At 39.3% G+C, this 18,859-nt stretch overlaps 2 protein-coding genes across 6 annotated transcripts in view; one reads left to right on the top strand and one right to left on the bottom strand.

Moving 5' to 3' along the window:
- The window catches only part of LOC129762044 (nuclear factor of activated T-cells 5), a 106,672-nt gene extending 94,939 nt beyond the window's left edge, over positions 1-11,733 (top strand). For 4 of the 5 annotated variants that reach the window (XM_055760020.1, XM_055760017.1, XM_055760018.1 and 1 more), the window contains 2 exons: positions 1,359-3,314; positions 10,118-11,731. In XM_055760020.1, coding sequence (XP_055615995.1) covers positions 1,359-3,314; positions 10,118-10,122 — 1,961 coding nt within the window. In that variant the 3' untranslated portion in view covers positions 10,123-11,731. Of the gene's footprint in view, positions 1-1,358; positions 3,315-10,117 lie in introns of all 5 variants that reach the window. The other variant, XM_055760016.1, reaches the window with a different exon arrangement.
- A 3,336-nt stretch (positions 11,734-15,069) lies between these two features.
- LOC129769898 (carnitine O-acetyltransferase) lies at positions 15,070-17,338 on the bottom strand. Its single transcript, XM_055772425.1, has one exon. It carries the CDS (start codon positions 17,050-17,052, stop codon positions 15,193-15,195), a length of 1,860 nt encoding a protein of 619 aa, XP_055628400.1. The 5' UTR covers positions 17,053-17,338; the 3' UTR covers positions 15,070-15,192.
- Positions 17,339-18,859: the final 1,521 nt, after the last annotated feature.

Below are 18,859 nucleotides of genomic sequence, written 5' to 3'. Positions count from 1 at the left end.
CTGGTCCATCTCCTCTAACGATCGCTTCGAGTAGTGGGCCGACGACAGATCCGACCAGAACACCGCGTCTTCGCCCTGATGGTATTTCTTGATGAACGACGCAACTTCCGGCAGGCACTCCGTACTAGAAATTTCCCCGTCCACGGCCAGTCCGGAGCTAAAGAAGAGCGGCTTTAACATCCCCTTCTCGTTGATTGTCAGCCACAGCAGCACCTTCTTGGGGAACTTGGTGTGTGAAATAAACTTCACTTCAAAGCTCACTTCCTTCGTAAGGGAAGTAAAATACGAAGTGCCAGTCGTTGCCATCCAGGGTGATAAAGGTCTCGTCGCCACGTCGCGATTCGCCGGGAAAATCGACTTGAGCATCTTATTCAGCCGCTGCCGCTGCGTCATTGCCTGCAGCTCAGAGACCAGTGGACGGGACTTCCGTTTGCTGACATGTATGTCTATGTTCGCCAGGTACTTTTTCACTGTTCGGCCGGTTGCACCGACCTCCCGGCCAAGCGCACGCAGCGATGTAGCCACTTTTCCCTCAATCTTCCTCTTCAGCATCCTCTGGAGCTTCATGCTCTGATTGTTGTCCAATAGTGCCAAGATGTTGTAGATGTCGGAACAAGCGTATCCGGCGTCCACAAAGTACTATACGATGTCCGTTTACGACGCGGCGGGGTACCGTTTTTCGAACGCGCACATTTCTGAACGGATTAGCTTCACTGTTTTCGCCATTACGGTTAGAGTTCGACCGATAGAGCTGTCAATTTTTCTGTTGACTCATGGATTACTATGATTGATGCTGCATGGGTAGTTTCGTCAGTGCGTGTGCGTGTGTATGAAAAGTCGGCAATTTTTGTCCATTTTTTTAATGCAAACGTTATTTCCGAAGCTGTGATTGTTTGGGGGTGTCCAGATTTTGACGCGAACAAACCTTATATTCGAAACCACTAGATCCTTTACATTGTTCGTATGATATGATTACCAATAGATAAATTTCCAACCGATCATATAGTCATATTGCATCCAACGTCGTAACGGTGTGCTCGAGGATCGAGAATATGATGGAGTGAGAGTGTGTGTGTCTATTTTTGGGTTAGCCTTTTGTGGGGTTGAACAAAAAAAAAGATGGATCAAAGAAGTTTTCGTCACAAATCACTTATCATGAGCCATTATTTTCTCTGTATTAGCTTTTCAGCACTTTCAGGTTTTTCAGCGACGACATAAGATGACTCTAGCTTATAAGTTTAGCTTAGTTTTTGTTACGATCGCTCAGTTTTATACCGCGCGTTGTTTTATCCATTTTTATTAATGTCCTGTACTTGTTTCTCTGTTTCTTTTTCTACTTTTTGTATCTGTACTTACAGGCAACACAACGGCGAGCTCAACGAGTGATACGATCGAGAAGAGGCCTCTGTTTCTGTGGACCACCCAGCTGGGCACAGCACAGGACCAGTTGGACACCGGTATGATGCCTCCCCCGATCAATGTGATACCGCTGAGTAGCGGTACGCGAAGGCCTTCACTGCTGTCCGACCAGCTAAGTATTTCGTCGCCACCAAATTTCAAATCGGAGCTCATCGATGAGAACAGTCGCAGTCCGTTGATGAACGAGGATTCACTCGAACGTTTCTCGGATTCGGCCGATTCCATTGACAACAGCCACTTGCTGTATCGGCGACGCAGTATTCGGCAACCGAGCATGGATCTGATGGACGACAGCTCCAGCATGTCGATGTTGGTCAACGACAATAGCTCGATTGACGTTGGATCAATTCCCGGCGGTATTACTGGCTTCCGGACCGGACTGAGCACACTGATGGAAACGAATGAAATGAGTAACTCTTCCACTCTGCCGTCGGCCTGCGATCTGAAGGTAATGGATTTATGTATTAAGCAAGAGCACCAGCAGCAGCTGGTGGCTGCGGCAAACGCCAGAAACCAGATTGAGCAGATGATCACGACTAGCAGTGATTTGGGTAGTTTGAATGAAGTTAACAAAATAAAAGCACAACTCAACGTGGAAGGTATGCTGAATGCGGCTGCTCAACCAAGTTCGCTAGAAGAACAGACAATTGAATCGACCCTCGCAACGATTGTGAGCAGTCAACAGCAGTCAGGCATGTTGGATATAAAGTCCGTGATGTCTTTGTCTGCTGCGAGTGCTGGTAGCTCGCACTCGCAGGCAACAACTCCAACCGGACTGCTGCACAGTGATATCCTAGGTGGCTGTAGCAATCATTCACCCCTTTCCCAGGACGTTATGTTAAATTCGCAAAATGTGATAACAGTTCCAGCAGGCGCCAATCTCGTGCTACCATCAGCGTCTTCGTCCACTGAAGTGAGTCCCCATCCGCACACCACCATGTCACCGGACATAATTCTCAATCCGGCGGTATCACCTTCGTCGATGATCCGTACACCCTCGAACGCGATGGTTGCATCCACGGCGGCAGCTGCTGTCGCTGCCGCCGCAGCCGTTTCCGAGGGCGCTGGTCTACTGACAAACCAAGTGTTTAACAATATGGCTGTAGTGGCGGCCAATATGATCGAAACTCAGCCAAAAGAAACCACCCAAGCCGTTCAGGATATCATTCTAAACGCGGCAGCAGAAATTCTCACCTCCCGAGAACCTTCCGTTACCACTCAGTCCACCATCAACGCGCTGATCTCGATGAATGCACAGGAAATGATGACTACCTCATGTCAGCCACCGTCTCAATCCATCATGTCACAACCGAATCTTCTACCTCAGTGTCCATCCGCGCCGATGAGCACAGACGTCATCGCCAACGCTCTGCAGCAACAACAGCAGCAACAACAACAACAACAACAACAAATAGCAGCCGTGCAAACACTGCTTTCGGAAAGCCTTCAACATCAACAACAGCAGCAGACATCCGAATCTCTAATGCTAGATCTAGCTGCGGCCCACCAGAATCTACATCAGTCACCCGTTGTGCAGCACGTTCAGTCCGTTCCAGAGCAAATGGATGTAGGTAATTCCATCATGACTTCGCTAGCGTCCACCAGTGTCCAGCCTCCTCAGCAGCCAATGGACACGGCGACATCCCCAATTCAGCAAGCCTCGCCCCAGCAGCAAGCAGCTGCACAGAATGCCTCCATGGTTGCCCAGCTGGTTAGTGGCTCAGAGCAACAGCAACAACAACAACAACAGCAGCAGCAACAGCAGCAGCAGCATCAGCAACAACAGCAACAGGCAGCAGCAGCGGTTGCGGCAGTCACCAATATACCTCAGGAGTTGACCATTATGTCAGACAACGATCTCATCAGCTATATCAACCCGAATGCATTCGATGCAGGTGAGTTGCGTTCGTTTTGTCGCTATTCGTGAGTCCCATCTGTGCGTCAGTCTTTATCGTCGAGCAGAGCGATGAAAGGAGTCCTCGCTAAGAGCCCATGGTTGATCACTTTTTTCAAGACCGTCCCTGTAGCAGTCCCTCTCCGCAGAATGATACATTACGTACCCAAAACTGTTTTCAACCTGACTTCAGTAACTTCAGCAATCCAGCGGTCTCTTCTAGACGTTGGTAGTGATCCCCAATAATCGTTCGATTAATCGATCAATCGAATGCTTCCTACAGAAATCGATTATTAATCGAACGAATACTGCGCAACCAATAATCGAAGCGAACGAATAATTTACGTCGATCAATCGAACCAAACCCAGAGCAAAAAAAAACCTACAGTCGCTACAGTTTTATCCTGAATATCAATCATTATCTTTGACGCTCCCCTAAACTCGTGAGCGAAGCTCAATGCCGTCAACGCGAACTGAGCTTCGTTCACGAGTTTAGGGGAGCGTAAAAGATAATAATTGATATTCAGGCGGAATGAAAACTTTTTTGACAGATGACTTTCTAACAAATGAGAAATATTTGTTTAACAAATTAGTTCTCTCAGTGTGCCGAATCATCGATAAATCGATTATTTGGGACAATCAATCGTATCGGATAACAAACTGCTGAAAAGTATTCAATTAGTTGATAAACGATTAATTTCAAAAATCGGGGATCACTAGATGTGGGTACTGAATAATGAGACTGTTGTTGCCACGGACGAAGTACACCGCCGACAGCTGTTAAATATGGAATCTTCTTTTGACGTAAGACTACGTTTTTCATTTCTATACTGGGGTGTAGTTTCAAAGTTTCGAAAACAAGAGCGTTACGCCGGACCAACAAGATTTTGAGCGTTGATACCTTCTAACCAACTGAACGAAATGGTATGGAAACCGAACCATTCTAGAGATAAAATGTCTACGCGTTATATGCTTGATCCAAAAACTTGTTTCAATAGCTTAAAATTGTTTTGAAAACAAGTTATTGAAATCACACAAATCTGTATATAAGCGGGTGCCCGCTCGGCTATCCACCCAGTTATAATTGTACACCGGTTGGAGCATGTTATCGCTACTACAAGATTGATGTGGCGAAGCTGACTTCGTTCATCAAAAAATAGCTGATGAACGATGTCACCTGTTTGTGCAAACGAAGGGCACTGGTGCGTCGTGTTCGTTTAAGCATCTACCGTTACCTGCTACCGGGGAGATGAAAACAACAACCGCTGCCCAAAAAAAAAACTCACTCTTCACACTTGTGAAGTTGCGAAGAAGGTGACTAGCGACTGCCCGAAAGTAAAAGTCAACTGAATTCTCAGAAATCGCGTTTTAAACGGTGAACAAAATTCTTCATGCACAACTTACCATAAGAGGACAAAGTTTCATTTAAGCTTCGGTTGCTCGAGTAATACGATTTCACTAAAAATGCACGTTCTTGTGAATTGTACATCTTGACACTAAGAACCATCCGATCAGACTGAACGAGTAGCCGAATATTATCGTCCCGAAGTGGGGAATACAGTGTTACCATCGAAGAAGCGAAAAAATATTTTTAAAAGGAGCTATTCGATTTTTTTTGCATGAGCGTTTAATCTGAAAGACTTTGTATCAAATATTGCTTCTCAAAAATCGAAATTTCTTCAAAGCGATAGAGTTTATCAAATACTGTGTTCAAATACATTATTTTTGTAATTACTTCAATCAAGTGCGGTCAACATAAAATTACGTCTTCCGGAAGCTTATTAGGGGTACACAATGAATCTTAAGAAAGATAATTCATTCCCACTCGTCGCTCGCCTGCAAACGATGTTCACTCAACAATTTCTCGAACGGGAAGTGAGTGTTTCGAGGAAGGGCAGAGTGTGCGCAAAATTCATGTAGACTGATTGGAAGTGACAGATATTCTGTCTATTGGAAATGGTACAAACATGATATCACACACAAAGGCGGGAAAGATTTTCAGCAACATATCATGTGTAGGGCAAACATAAGAAAGCAGAGAACAAATGTTGCGCCAGTTTGCGTGATTCTGCTGAATATTTTGCCTTTGCTACAAACAAGTTGATCGTAGTCGTTGTGCACAAAGCGAACGACAATCTTGCTTTGCTAGCCGTGTCTTGCATCACCCGCATATTAATCATGACTGAGACAAAATTTCAAATAGGTACCCACATTTATAGATTTTTGTGATTTCAATAATTTGTTGTTATCTTGAATTACAGATACTTAAAACTTCTTCAGTTCATTCGACTCTATTAATAGTTGCAGGGGATATAACTCGTAGACATTTTATCTTCCGAATGAAGTGATAACCATGTCACCTCGTTCAGTCGACAAACAGTTATTGAAGCTCAAAAACTTGTGCCTTCGTAACGCTTTCGTTTTTGAATTTTCCCAAATATTATTCATCCATTCGTTGAGAGTTCATTCGAATGCATCTTCAAACAAATGAACACTAAACCAACGATAGTCCTACGTCAACCTTTCGGTTATACCACAGATATAACTTACTTCCCGTTTTTCGAATACTGTGTTACTTACATTAGTACCCAAGTTCGTGTAGCCAGAGTCTTCTTTCTCTCTTTTTGGATACGGGTGGAAGTAGGAGTAGCAATAGGAGACGAAGTAGCAGAAGGCGAAATATTATGAGTACGAGCTTGGATAGGAAATAAGAAACAGGAAACAGAGAAAAAGGATATAGAAAAAAGAGGAAATAAAAAAGGGATAGAAAAAACAAAAAAACGAGAAAGAGAAAAAAAAGGAAGATGGAGAAATATTAGGAATAAGATTTGGAATATGAAACAATAAAAAAGAAATATGAAATAGGAAAAACAATAAAGTAAAAAAGATATATAAATATAGAAAAAGAGTAAATAGAAAAAAACAGGTAGAAAAAAGAGATCGGGAAACAAGAAAGAGGAAAAATAAATTAGGAAAAAAAGGAAATATGAAAAAATAAATAAGAAAGAGGAAATAGGAAAAAAATCAAAAGGACAACAAAGAAATAGAAAAAATTAAATAAGAAAAAAATACGAGCGAAAAAAAGAGAAAAGAACAGGAAATAGAAACGAAAGGAAATAGATAGGCAGAATAAGAAAAAAATAAAAATCTAAAAAAACATGAAAGAAAGTAAAAAGAAAAAAACCAAATAGGAAAAAATGAGATGAGAAGATAACAGAAATAGGAAAAACTAAATATGGAAAAGGAAACAGGGAAAAGAAACAGAAAAAATGGAAAAAAGAAAAAGAAAAAAAGAAAAAATTAGATGAAAAAAAGAGAATAGGAAAAAAGAAGATAGAAAAAAATGGGAAACTAAATAGAAAAAAAGGAAATATGTTAATAGGCAATAGGAAAAGGAGGATCAAAAAAAAAAGAAACGAAAACGCAAAAAAGAAATGAAAACACAAAAAAGGACAAAAAGCAAATAGAAAAAATAGCAATATGAAGAAAAGGTAATATACAAAAGGAAATAGAAAGAAAGGCAATAGAAAAAAAGGAAAAAGGAAAAAAAATAATTAGACAAAAATGAAATAGGAAAACAGGAAAAAGGAAATAGAAAGAAAAGAAATAGGAAAAAAGACAATAGGGAAAAAGGAAATAAGATAGAAAGGAAATTGGAAAAACATTTATATGAAAGAAGAGAAAGCAAATAGAAAAAAAGAAACAGGAAATAGGGCAATAGACTAGTTTCACACCAACTCCTCCGGCCATTGGCAGCACCATCGCAGATTGCAGTGAAACGTTGTGGATGTGAAAACAGTGGTCATTTATGAAACCTTGCATACTTGAAATCTCCGGTAAAAGGACTGCTTCTTGAAAAGAACCTTTTTCTCTAAAATCTTTACAATTTCTAACTCAAAAACATTAAGACCTGCGAAATTCTGAATTTCATAAAATTTTCATAAAAAATAGCAAAACGAAACTTTTTTTTAAAAAATACTCTGATAAACAAAATTATTTAATTTATTTTTGCTTGAGATTCATTTCTTTTCTCGTGTTTTTAAAGAAATGAAAACGCAAAAAAAAAACAAAAAAGCAAATAAAAAACAGCTATTGAAATAAAAGGTAATATAAAAAAGGCAATAGGAAAAAAGCAAAAAAATAGAGATAAATGAAAAGGAAAACAGAAAAAAGGAAATAAAAAGAAAAGAAATAGGAAAAGAGACAATAGGGAAAAAAGAAATGAGATAGAAAGAAAATATGAAAAAGGAAATTGGAAGAAAAAAGGTAGGAAAAAGTTAATTAGAAAAAGAGGCAATGGGACGAAAGGAAATAGGAAAAACGAAATGTAAATTGAATAAAATGGGGAATGAAAGAAATGGAAAAAAGAAATAGGGAAAAAGGTAACAGGAAGAAAAACATGAAGAAAGGAAATACAAAACATAAAATATGAAAAAAATAAAAAGAAAAAAATTGAGTAGAGAAAATCACCTAATTGGAAAAAAGAAAATAGGAAACAATGCAATATGCAAAAAGGTGATAGAAAAACGGAAATTGGAAAAACATTTATATGAAAAAAGAGAAAGCAAATAGAAAAAAAGAAAGGAAATAGGGCAATAGACTAATTTCATGCCAACTCATTCGGCCATTGGCAGCACCATCGCAGATTGCAGTGAAACGTTGTGGGTGTGAAAACAGTGCTTCTTGAAAATATTTTTTTTAAATCTTTACAATTTCCAACTCAAAAACATTAAGACCTGCGAAATTTTAAATGAAATTTTCTTAAAAATAGCAAAACTTTTTTTAAAAAATACACTGATAAACAAAATTATTTAATTTATTTATTTTTTGAGATTCATTTCTTTTCTCGTTTTTTTATAATACTCATAAGTGTATGAATAGCCCATACAAAAGCCAACAAGTCATCCATGCATCGTAAGATGGGTTCTTTTATAGGAAAAAAGTTTTACTAACAACTTTCTCATGTTTTAAAAAAATACAGCTAATCCCAATTTTGTATAATGTGAAGATAGCGACAAACTGTATTCGATAAAGTATTGGATCTTATGAAAATATGAACTTTAGCCGAAGACGTTTCTGAAATATGGAGACTCCGACAAAAATAAAATTTTACCCGTAACATTTTGTGAGTAAATTCTTGCCTCTCAAAAGTTTCTTGGTATGTTTTTAAATAGAAGAAAGCTTGAAGAATATGCAAATTGCGTTTTTTTTATTCTGAAAAAATAATATGAATAGTCCATACAATTGCCAACAAGTCATCCATACATCGGAAGAAGGACACTGCTATAGGAAAAGAGTTTTTCTAACAACAAATTCTTCATATTTGCTTTGAAGAATTACTACTAATGTTTTACTCGTAACATTTTTATGTGTAAATCATCGCGATGTACATGTTCTTCAAACTTTTTTTCCATTTAGAAACATGCCAAGAACATATCAAGAGCGAGAATTTACTCACAAAAATGTTACGGGTAAAACATTATTTTTCAGGAGTCTTCATGCAAAAATTCCATATATTCCAGAAACTAGAAAAGATAGAAAGTTGACGTCTTCGATCAACGTTCAAATTTTAATAAGATCTAAAACTTTGTCAAATACACTATATCACTATTTTGACTGTGAACAAAGTTAGGATTAGTTGCAATTTTATCAAAGGAAACATGGAAAAGTTGTTGATAGAAAAAAAAAATCCCTATAAAGTACCCATCTTCCGATGTTTGGATGACTTGTTGGCTATTGTATGGGCCATTTAAACATTTTTTTTGAGAATTAAAAAAAACGTTTCTGAGAAAAATATTCTAAACATTTTTTTTGTCAGTGTACTTTTGTTTTAATTGTTGGTATTTTTTCATGAAAATCCACATTTTCCTACATTTTATTCTTTGATCAATTTTTTGTTTTCCTTATAGTTTTTGAGTTAGTTTTTTTTGTAATTTTGTTTTTAAAACGCATTTCAATTTTTTTTAGATATCAAGTGTGCAAAGTGGGGCTTCAATAACATAAAACAGGAAAAAAGGGAATTGGAAAAAAGAGATAGACAAAAAAAGGAAATAGGAAAAACGCAAATAGAAAAACGGAAATAGGGAAAAAAGGTAATACGAAAGGAGGAAATAGAAAAAAAAGAATAGGAATAATGGAAATAAGAAAAACGGAAGTAGGAAAAACAAGATTTAAGAAAAAAGGAAAAGTGAAAAAGGAAGTTGGAAAAAAGAAGTTGAAATAAAGTTAGGAAGGGTAGGAAAAGGAAATAGGGAAAAAGGGAAAGGAAAAGGAAAAGAAAATAGGATATGAATATGGATTAGAACAGGACCAGGATCAGAATCAGGATTGGATCTGGATCTGGATCAGGATCGATACCAGAATCAGGATCAGGATCAGGATTGGATCAGTATCTATACCAGAGTCAGAATCAGAATCAGAAATAAGAACAGGAACAAGAATTAAATTTGGAATAGGAATAGGCAATCCGTACCAGATTACCGATTTTTAAACAATTGTCGTCATTTTTTGACGGTTGATTGTTACACCAAAGTTGAACATTTCAACCTTTCTCCGGAGAATGTCGATAACGGTGGTCTACACATATTTGTTTACAAAACCAAGATGTACTGTAGTCGCAACAGAAGACCAAATCACTATTGCTCGTTGGCTTTTGTCGCAAGAGTACTTCTGACATGCGAAGTAACCAGGTGTATCAAGTGAATTAAAAAGTTTCCGCTACTGTTATTTATCTAACTTCACATTTATAACACTATTTACGTCGAAACTCATTCTTATTCTCAATTCTCTTCCAATTCGAACCAGTTTAAAGCGATTTGTGTAACGTCGAACGTCACCGGATCATCCACCCTTAAAACGGACCCAGCCTCCCTCGCAGCCTTCCTACATACGCGCTGCTGCATAGAAGCGCCTCCAGCCAGGCGAATCAGAGAACGCTACTAATCCAATCGCTCTCCTCTCGGGTGTGTGTGTCTGTTTGTGACTGTACGGGTGTGCGCACACACACGCACACACATACAACGGAAGGGAGTGATCTCTCGAAACATTGATAGCAGCGCATAGTACGCATCATTACCATACGCAAATTTTTCAGCTAAGCCTTCAAATTGTATGTTTAGTTCTCATTGTTGTACACTTTATATACATATATCGTTAGCAGGATGTTACTTTTTCCAAATGCATTCGAAAAGTGTGGATGTCATTCGAACCGTAAATCGACACACAGTTGTAATGTTTTTTACTCTCGAGCACACAGTCGTGAACACTTTTTTGAGCACGTTTAACGAATCGATATCTGTTTTTGTGGACATTTTCCAAGCTTTTTCTCTGCGTGTTTTTTCGATTACAATACATTGAAGTGAATATGAAAGGCGAAGCGGGCGGGTGATCATCCCCAAACAGGAGCCCACACGGAATGAGTAACAGTAATTCTGATATTTTTGAAAACAAAATCAAGAACGAAAACCAAGATACGAAACCGATTTAAAAGTACACATTTTCAGCCTTATGACAGTGTCTAAAACAAAACAAATCTTAAACTTATGAATGTTAACGAAATTTAAAAAAAAAAAACAGTGGATTTTTTATCTTGACTCACGGAAAGGAACAGTTCGTGTCATTTTCAAAATTGTTGTAGGGATGCGATCAGATTGCGATGATTTACCATTCGTACACTATTTAAATGAATGATCCACACCACACAGACTGCCATATGAAACAATTTTTTAGGGAAAAGATATACAAATTAGTAACGAATATTATGGATGTTTTTTATAATATGATTGTGAGGAGTAGATAAGTAGATAAGTAAGGATGATATGTACGTTGCGAGTGTGCGAACGATAGCTGCAAGCGAATAAAAAAGAGAGCACAGCCGATGCAATCGGCCGATAGAGAACAGCTAACCTACAATGTATTTTATGCGACACAAAACATAAGTTTAGTGACACACAGACGAAAAAAATGCCTCAGTTCAATCTCGATTTCTTACTGTGTAGCAGGGGTAGAATTTATTCTTAGTAGTATCCAAGATTTCGCAAGGATAGTTTCTCGCCAACACGACGACAGCGACAGTTTGTACCGAGAGTTGGGCTTAATTATGTTCCCATATCGAATTAAATATAACACAAAATTTAAATGATAAGAAAATTGTGCATGCAGCGAACGCGAATGAACGGAGATTTGTTGTGGATGTGTCCGCCACCTCCACGGACAACCAGCACTGAAAGAAGAAGCGCAGAAGATGATACAGGTGAGGAAATATTGTGCGTGATCGATCGATTGCGATCAGAATTCAAATTCTTTATAAGAGTCGTTATTTCTATTGAATTATTTCTATGTTGATGTACATCGAAGAGATTGAGACAATTTCTAATAAATTCTATCTGTATTATGTTAAAAGCAAACCAGGGTAGTATGGGTCGGGTGGATGACATATTGTATTGTGAAAATCCTTTTACGAGGTCTGTTCAAAAAGTATCGCGACTTTCGAATTTACGCAAAAATCGAAGATGAACCAAAACACGTGTAAGAAAAGCAGTTGTCGAAAATTAACTGAACACTCAAAATAGGGGGCTGTCCACATACATGTCCACATAACAAAATAAACGGCACGCCATTGAACTACGTTTTACGAGTTAGTGAAGTGTCGAAGATAATGATGAGTTTTCAAGCAGAATGAGCACTTTTCAAATAAAAAATCATTAATGAAAATAAACTTCTTCGTATCAAACTGGTATTCAATGTGAGTGGAAAACTTTAATATAATTTTAACATAATAATTTCATACAACAATTTCATTTGAAGATAATTTGACATTATAATGATAAGTTTGGTGGGAAACTAATCTCGTATCCAGATGTCGACACCGTACCGTTGTCATCGCGGATACGTTTCATTCCGTTTCCACCGTGAAGTGTATTCGAGAACCAGGCCCAATATTTTCCATATAGCTAGTGGTTTGGTTTGTTGGCACTTTTTACTCCCTTACCCGGCCAGGCCCTTTTTTTAATGTTTGTTCTCGTAGTTCTATGCGGTCGTGGCTTGGACATCACCCTACTTTACTTTGTTTTTTTTTGACGTAGAACTACGTCTTTCATTAAGGGTGCCAAATCAGAAAACAGGTCACGTTTTTATGAAATAAAGTTAACGTTAATAACTATTTTTGTCGTGAACGGATTTTGGCGATTTACATACTAAACGAATCGGAAATTCCGTAAGATTTGTTTAATATGCTGTACATTAGAATCCTCTGGTTTGTAAATGGTTAAAATTCATGAAAACTTTAAGCGTTTCCATTTTCCCATACATTTGTTCTGTATATTTGTGTGCTTTCCCGAACAGAGCTGTCAATAACGAGCAACTTATCGACGACCAACGAAAGGGAAATCGGAGGATTTAAAGTCTACGTGAACAAAGGAAAAGAAGAAGAATGAAGGGGAATACTTGCCTAGAGTATAAACAGTGGATCTCGCTGCGGCAAATTTCATTCGGCATCGGACTGTTGAGCAATCCAGTTCACTTTGCTTTCGCTGCGCTTCGATCTAAGATTGGACCCCACCAGTGGTAATCCAACTTGGATATCGTCGTTTGGTTTTTCTGTTCGTTTTTCGCGTTATTCGTATCGTGTGTTTTTCTTTTCGCGTCATAAATTGGAGGCTTCGCATAGTGTGTGATGAGCAAGAAGAAGAGGAAGGCAGGCTCGAGCCCTGAAAAAAACGAAAGCATTGCCAGGGGCAATAAAATTTCGAGGCAAGCGTCATCTAATGACGCACGCGATGTTGGTGCAGTGAAAAGCGCTCGCACTGAACTGACCCTTCGCGAGTGTGACACGCATCGAACAAAAGCGAAGTAGGCGATTTCGGCGCGTCGGTCGCTGGTGGTGAAGGCGGCCGCTCTTGACAAACTCATCAGCGAATTCGCATCGATGGGTGTTACAGCAGAGTACAAGCTGTTTGGCATATTTTAGTATTTTTCCAAGCAGTTAACATTGTTTGTTTTCCGTCATCATAAGGGCTTCGTTGGTGCCTTTGAGAATGCATCAATGCATTAAACTGACGTTATGGGAAAGCAGACGTTAAGGTTGTGCGCCAAAAAATTATTTGGGGAATACCAAAATGTTACAAGTTATTTGGGTTCGTGTGTCAGTCGCAAAACTGGCTTCAACTAGGATTGCGTTTGCGCTAATATTGATCATAATGAAGCATTGCTACTGTTTTCGAGGTTGTTATTAACAAAAAGAGTTTATTTCGCTTGTTTAGTCACCAAGAAAGTAAATGTCATTCTGGAATTTTGTATGTGATTAGGTTTCGCTTGCCAGTAACAAAACTTCTTCCACTAAGGGTGACAGCTGCGCTTCTCTCGAGCATGAGAAAGCAATGCAACTTTTTTCGAGGCCAGTAATATTAACAGAAGCGTTTCTTTTGAGAATAGCGCAAAATGATGAGAAGTGTTTATATTCCTAGTAGTTTCAAGCCACCAATGTATGGCTCTGTATGCATGCTATGGCGAATGCTTGTTTGGCGCTTGGTTTACGTTGTACGAACGATGCCTAGAGGTGCGATTCCTTTGAGGCAATACTAAATAACATGTGGTATTATATTTGATACTTGCAAGTGTTGTCATTGTTGTTGTTTCCACGCGGTGCCAAACATATATTGATGTAGTTATGAGATGTGGAATAATGGTGCTGGTGCAACATGTATATAATCGACTGTAGCCGAGTCTATGTCAATTGCGAAGAAGGCCACCGGAATAGCGTTAGAGGTAAATTTTCAATGCATTGACATGAAATAAATTGCGACATACGATTGTTTTGCGAGGGCAAGAGTGAATCATCAATCAATTATCGTCAACTGATTCTACAATGAAAAAAACATTTCAGAGATTATTCTACTAAGCAGTTGTCTCTAAAATTTCACAGCATTATAGAATGATAATAACAAGCGACTTTTATAAAATAACAGCGTAGTTCTACGTCAACAATGCGGTCGTATCTTCGACACCACCTCCTATAATTTTTTTTTCTGCGATCCGCGACACCATGACTAATGGCTGGTTTACATCGGGGAGAGCTATAGCTATAGATGGATTGATTCACCCGAAAATAGATGTAAACGGGTGAGAATATATATGATACACTTCTTCGAGGTATATATGTTTAAAATTTATAGAATAAATTCAGGCATATGTAAACGCTAGTGAATTTCTCTACTGGTGAGAAATCACTAAAGTTGGATGCAGTTCTATTTGAGGTGAATAAATTCACCGAAAATATGAATATATTCATTATATAAGTTCGCGCTAGTGTAAACGGTTGATGCGATTTCTATAAATCTCATTTCTTCACACGAATATAACACTAGTCTAAACCCATCCTAACACGTGTTTGTGGTCCCTATGAAAAAAAAGGTTGAGTACCGCTGGTTCAGAGTATATCCTACATGTAAATCACAAATGTTCCATCGACGAGATCAAGAGACAAAGAGAGCTAGAAAAAACGAAAAACGACCGAATGTGCATTATTTATCAAGTCCAGATGGCACCAGATTAATAGCGCGATCAGTTTACACCTACGAAAATTGATTCTTCTTTACGGGTTTCTTTCTCACCCCAACTCATTATAGATTCCATCAAATCATTTTGCAACCTGTGGAAATTACGGATATAACGAACGCTATCCAATCAGCCTACGAAATTCATATGCAAAAAACATATGTTTGAATTATTTTTCCGATCAGTAATAACAACAGAACTGATGAAATTTATCTCAAATAAAACAATGTATATTTCAAGGAACCATCACCTTTCATCATTACGATACAATCTCGTCTATCACAACAGTAACAGTAACTGATACTAAAACATACAAAATCCAACTCTCACAGCTTGCTAGCCGGCTTGGCTCCCTTACTGAGCACCTCAAACATCTCGTCCAGCGCCTGCTGCAGACAGTTCCTAAACATTTTCGAATCCGTAATCTGGTTCGACTTGAACGACGAGACACCGAACCACATATCGTTGTCCTTCGGATTGTAACAACAACCGTAACCATCCGCCGTCAACGGCCCGTAACACATGAACGCGTCGTATCTGGAGGCCACCTGGCTGGTGGACAGTCGCATGTGCTGGCTGGTGAGCAAGCCGGCGTCCTTAAACAACTCAGGCAGACCGATGTTGTGCTCCTTCGCGATCAACTTGAGCCCCAGCAAGTGACGATCCACACCGAAGCCCTGCACCGCCTTCGCAGCATAACCCTTGTGGGCGTCGACGGCCGATCGTAGCTTTGCGATTTTCCCCCCATTATCCAGACCACTGTCCATCATTGCCCGAGCGAACGCGATCGATTCGTTGGAGCACGAGCGAATGGTTTCCGTTCGGCCGGCTTCGTACATACGCGTCTGGGCCGATTCGTAGTGCGCCCCCGGGACGCGATGAAGCTTGTAGAACGCATACTGGATCGCCATCTGGATGTAACTGTCGGGGCTCATTTTCTGGGCTTTGATGAAATTTTTACCGTAACCGGTGTAGTGCAGATAGTTCATGTCCAGATCGCTTATCAGTTTGTCGTGCCTTTCGGCGGCTTTCTGCAGCAAGCTTTGTGCTTGGTGCGACAGATTGAAGCTTAATTTTTGCGGAGCCGGTACTTCCCGCACGGATCCCTCCTGGTCGCCCTTGGCGATGTGATTTATGATGAAATCCGTTAGAACTGCGATGGGTTGCCCTTCGGCGGGAGAATGCTCGTAGGTTAAACCGTTGAGCCCATTTGGACCCACGACAAGCTGCAGTGTTTTATCGTACCAACGATTGCCAGAATTTGCTCTCGATCCACCACCATGGATCAATAGGTGGCATGCGTCGACTATTTCGTCTCCGGATGGATTCCCTATTTCATAATCCAACGACAGCACAAACAGTGAGCTTTGGATGGCTTTCAGTGTTTCTCGGTTGGTTGGATCGGCACACAAAACTCCGTACGCTTCGTGCCAATTATCACGCGGAAGCGCCGAGAACATCCCAACGGGTTCCGTTTTCTGGCGTGACATTTCATAGCACAGTCTCAACTGTTCGTACAGTTTCCCCTCGCCAATAATATTATCCGAATTCCCGACTTCAACCTTGAAATACTGGTTATTAGAAGCAACCACAATGTGGCTCGAATCCGGCGCAAATAGCAGCGAATCGGCCGGCTTTCCCGGCACCCGGCAGGTACCGAAAATCTTCTTATACTGCGACATGTCCAGTGGAGCCTTTCCCATCATTTCCGCCTTGATCTGGCCCCGGTCGATCATCCGTTTGTACAGCAGCGCACCGAACACGATTTTAGCTGCATACTGCAGCTGTCCATCCACGTCGGTATACCTCAACTTCGGGAACACCAACCCAGGGCTGGAATAAATGATGACAGGATCGCGATACTCCAGATAGGCGGACTGCAGCCACCAATCCGAAAGCCAATTCTTTTTCTTGGCAGCTCGTTCCTCCAGGAGCTTTTGGAGTTGCGCACCCACCCCACCCGGTGCCATAAACTTTTCGATCGAGGATTTACTCTTCGCGTACCCTTCCTGGTTCACATGGGGCTCAATTGTCCGCAGCAGTTTGTTCATTGTGTCCTCCAGCTTGGGAAGTGGCAATGCTGGCAGTATGCTCCCTACAGGAGCACCGGAAGTGAGCATCCGCAGCAGCAGCGGACCGGTGTTCGCTCCCAGCGGAAGGCTTCTGCTCTGTAGTACTCTGATCATTTTGTACACCCTTCTGCAAGCGCGCAGTCTTATTGTCAGGCGTAATTTAATGCGTAATCAATCACCGCAGAAAGTGGTTTGACCCTTGCGTCGAAGTTTAAAAATAAAACGATTGTGGCAAAGAACTTTCAAATTAAACAATACGTACACGTCGACAGTTGAACCTACACTAGAGACGACAATGGAAGTGAAAGGAATCGAACGGTTGAAGCCGTGAAATACAATCGGGTGAGTGAGAATATTAAAACCATAAGAGAGACCACAGTAAACCGGTAACGAGGGGGAACCTGTTGATTGGAGATAAAAATGCAGCGAATCATAACCAGATCATAACAAGAAACAATTCTTGTATCCGTGTTGACGGCATTGAGCTTTGTATTACGAAATGGGGGAGTAGGCATGACAATATGGGTTTGCAGAAGAAATGAACACACTTTTAAAAATAAAATTATGAATGAATATTATTTTTTACAAATCAAATTAGTACTCCATGTAAATTAAAATCACTTTTGCTTGCAAGTAGTGAAAAAATATCATACAAAAATTGTGTCTAAAGATAATTTTACATTGTAATGGTAAGTTTTGGAGAGAATATCTGAAAATTCATAGAAAATAGTTTAAATTAGGGTCAGAACAACGTGATTCTAGAAGGTATATAACGCAAAGAAAAAAATTTCATACAAATTTTAGCAATTTAAAACTGCCTCAGGATCGACTAATCTGATAGAGAATAGTTGGCCTCATACAAACTAATGTCGCATCGAGATGTCGACACCATTCCGCCGTCAACGCGAATTGGTAGCAAATCTACATTTGAAAGGAGGCGTCAAATGACAGTTGACAATGAATTCAATTTTGTTATTGTTGTTTTTCGAATATTCTTCAGTGCAGAGATGCCAGATTTTTTTTATAATGTTTGAAAAAAAAAATGTCTGTAAAATACAAAAATTCTGTATTTCTTTCTTTCAACAATTTTTTTTCTGACATTCTCTTGTGCTTCCTTTACAATACAGGCTTTTAATCACGTGCGATATACTCTCTTTCGCGATATTTTTCAATGCAGCTCTTCACAATGTGCCCGAATTAATCATACTTCCATTATTTGTTATGGACAAGGTCGAACTAGATTGGTGGAACAAAATCATATCGCTAGAAGTGTGAATGCAAGTATAAAATTCCACATAATTAATAATTGAAACACTAATAAATGCAATCGAATACTACCAAAAATGTGTAAATATAATTATGATTATGCAGCAATAGGTGATCGACTCAGCCCAGCAAACATTAAATCGTATAATTTCGCACGTGCCAAGTCTTACAAGAAATCCGAATAAATCATAATCGCATATACAGTAATTTACATTTAATGCGACATTTTTTTAATTGGACATACCTGTAATGCGACACGTTTAATTGGACATGTTTACATCTAATTGGACAGAGGTGAATCCGCACTGACAGTGGTTAGTGTCGACGTCTGGTGGCGACTTTCAATTTGGGACAAAACTCGATAGTGTAATCTATATCAGATTAGAAGGCACGAAGCCAGTTTTAAAATAATAAAATTTGAATGAAAATTTCTACATCATGTTAATTAATTACTTGAAACACGTATTTTTGACTCTTATTTAATCGATTGTCTATACACTTCGGATATTTTGACTGAAGCCTTTCACGATAAATTTATGGGAGTGTTTTCAACCATTTTTCCAATCAAAACAATTTATGGTGTTACAATCAATCATTTTGTATTTTTGTTATCATGCCATATACTTAATTACAATTCACTATTGTTATTCGTCAA

Source organism: Toxorhynchites rutilus, chromosome 1 (genome assembly GCF_029784135.1).
Source record: "Toxorhynchites rutilus septentrionalis strain SRP chromosome 1, ASM2978413v1, whole genome shotgun sequence".
In the NCBI taxonomy this organism is placed as follows: Eukaryota; Metazoa; Arthropoda; class Insecta; order Diptera; family Culicidae; genus Toxorhynchites; species Toxorhynchites rutilus.
The sequence above is the reverse complement of the archived record's forward strand: the minus strand, read 5'-3'. Positions and strand labels throughout refer to the sequence as shown.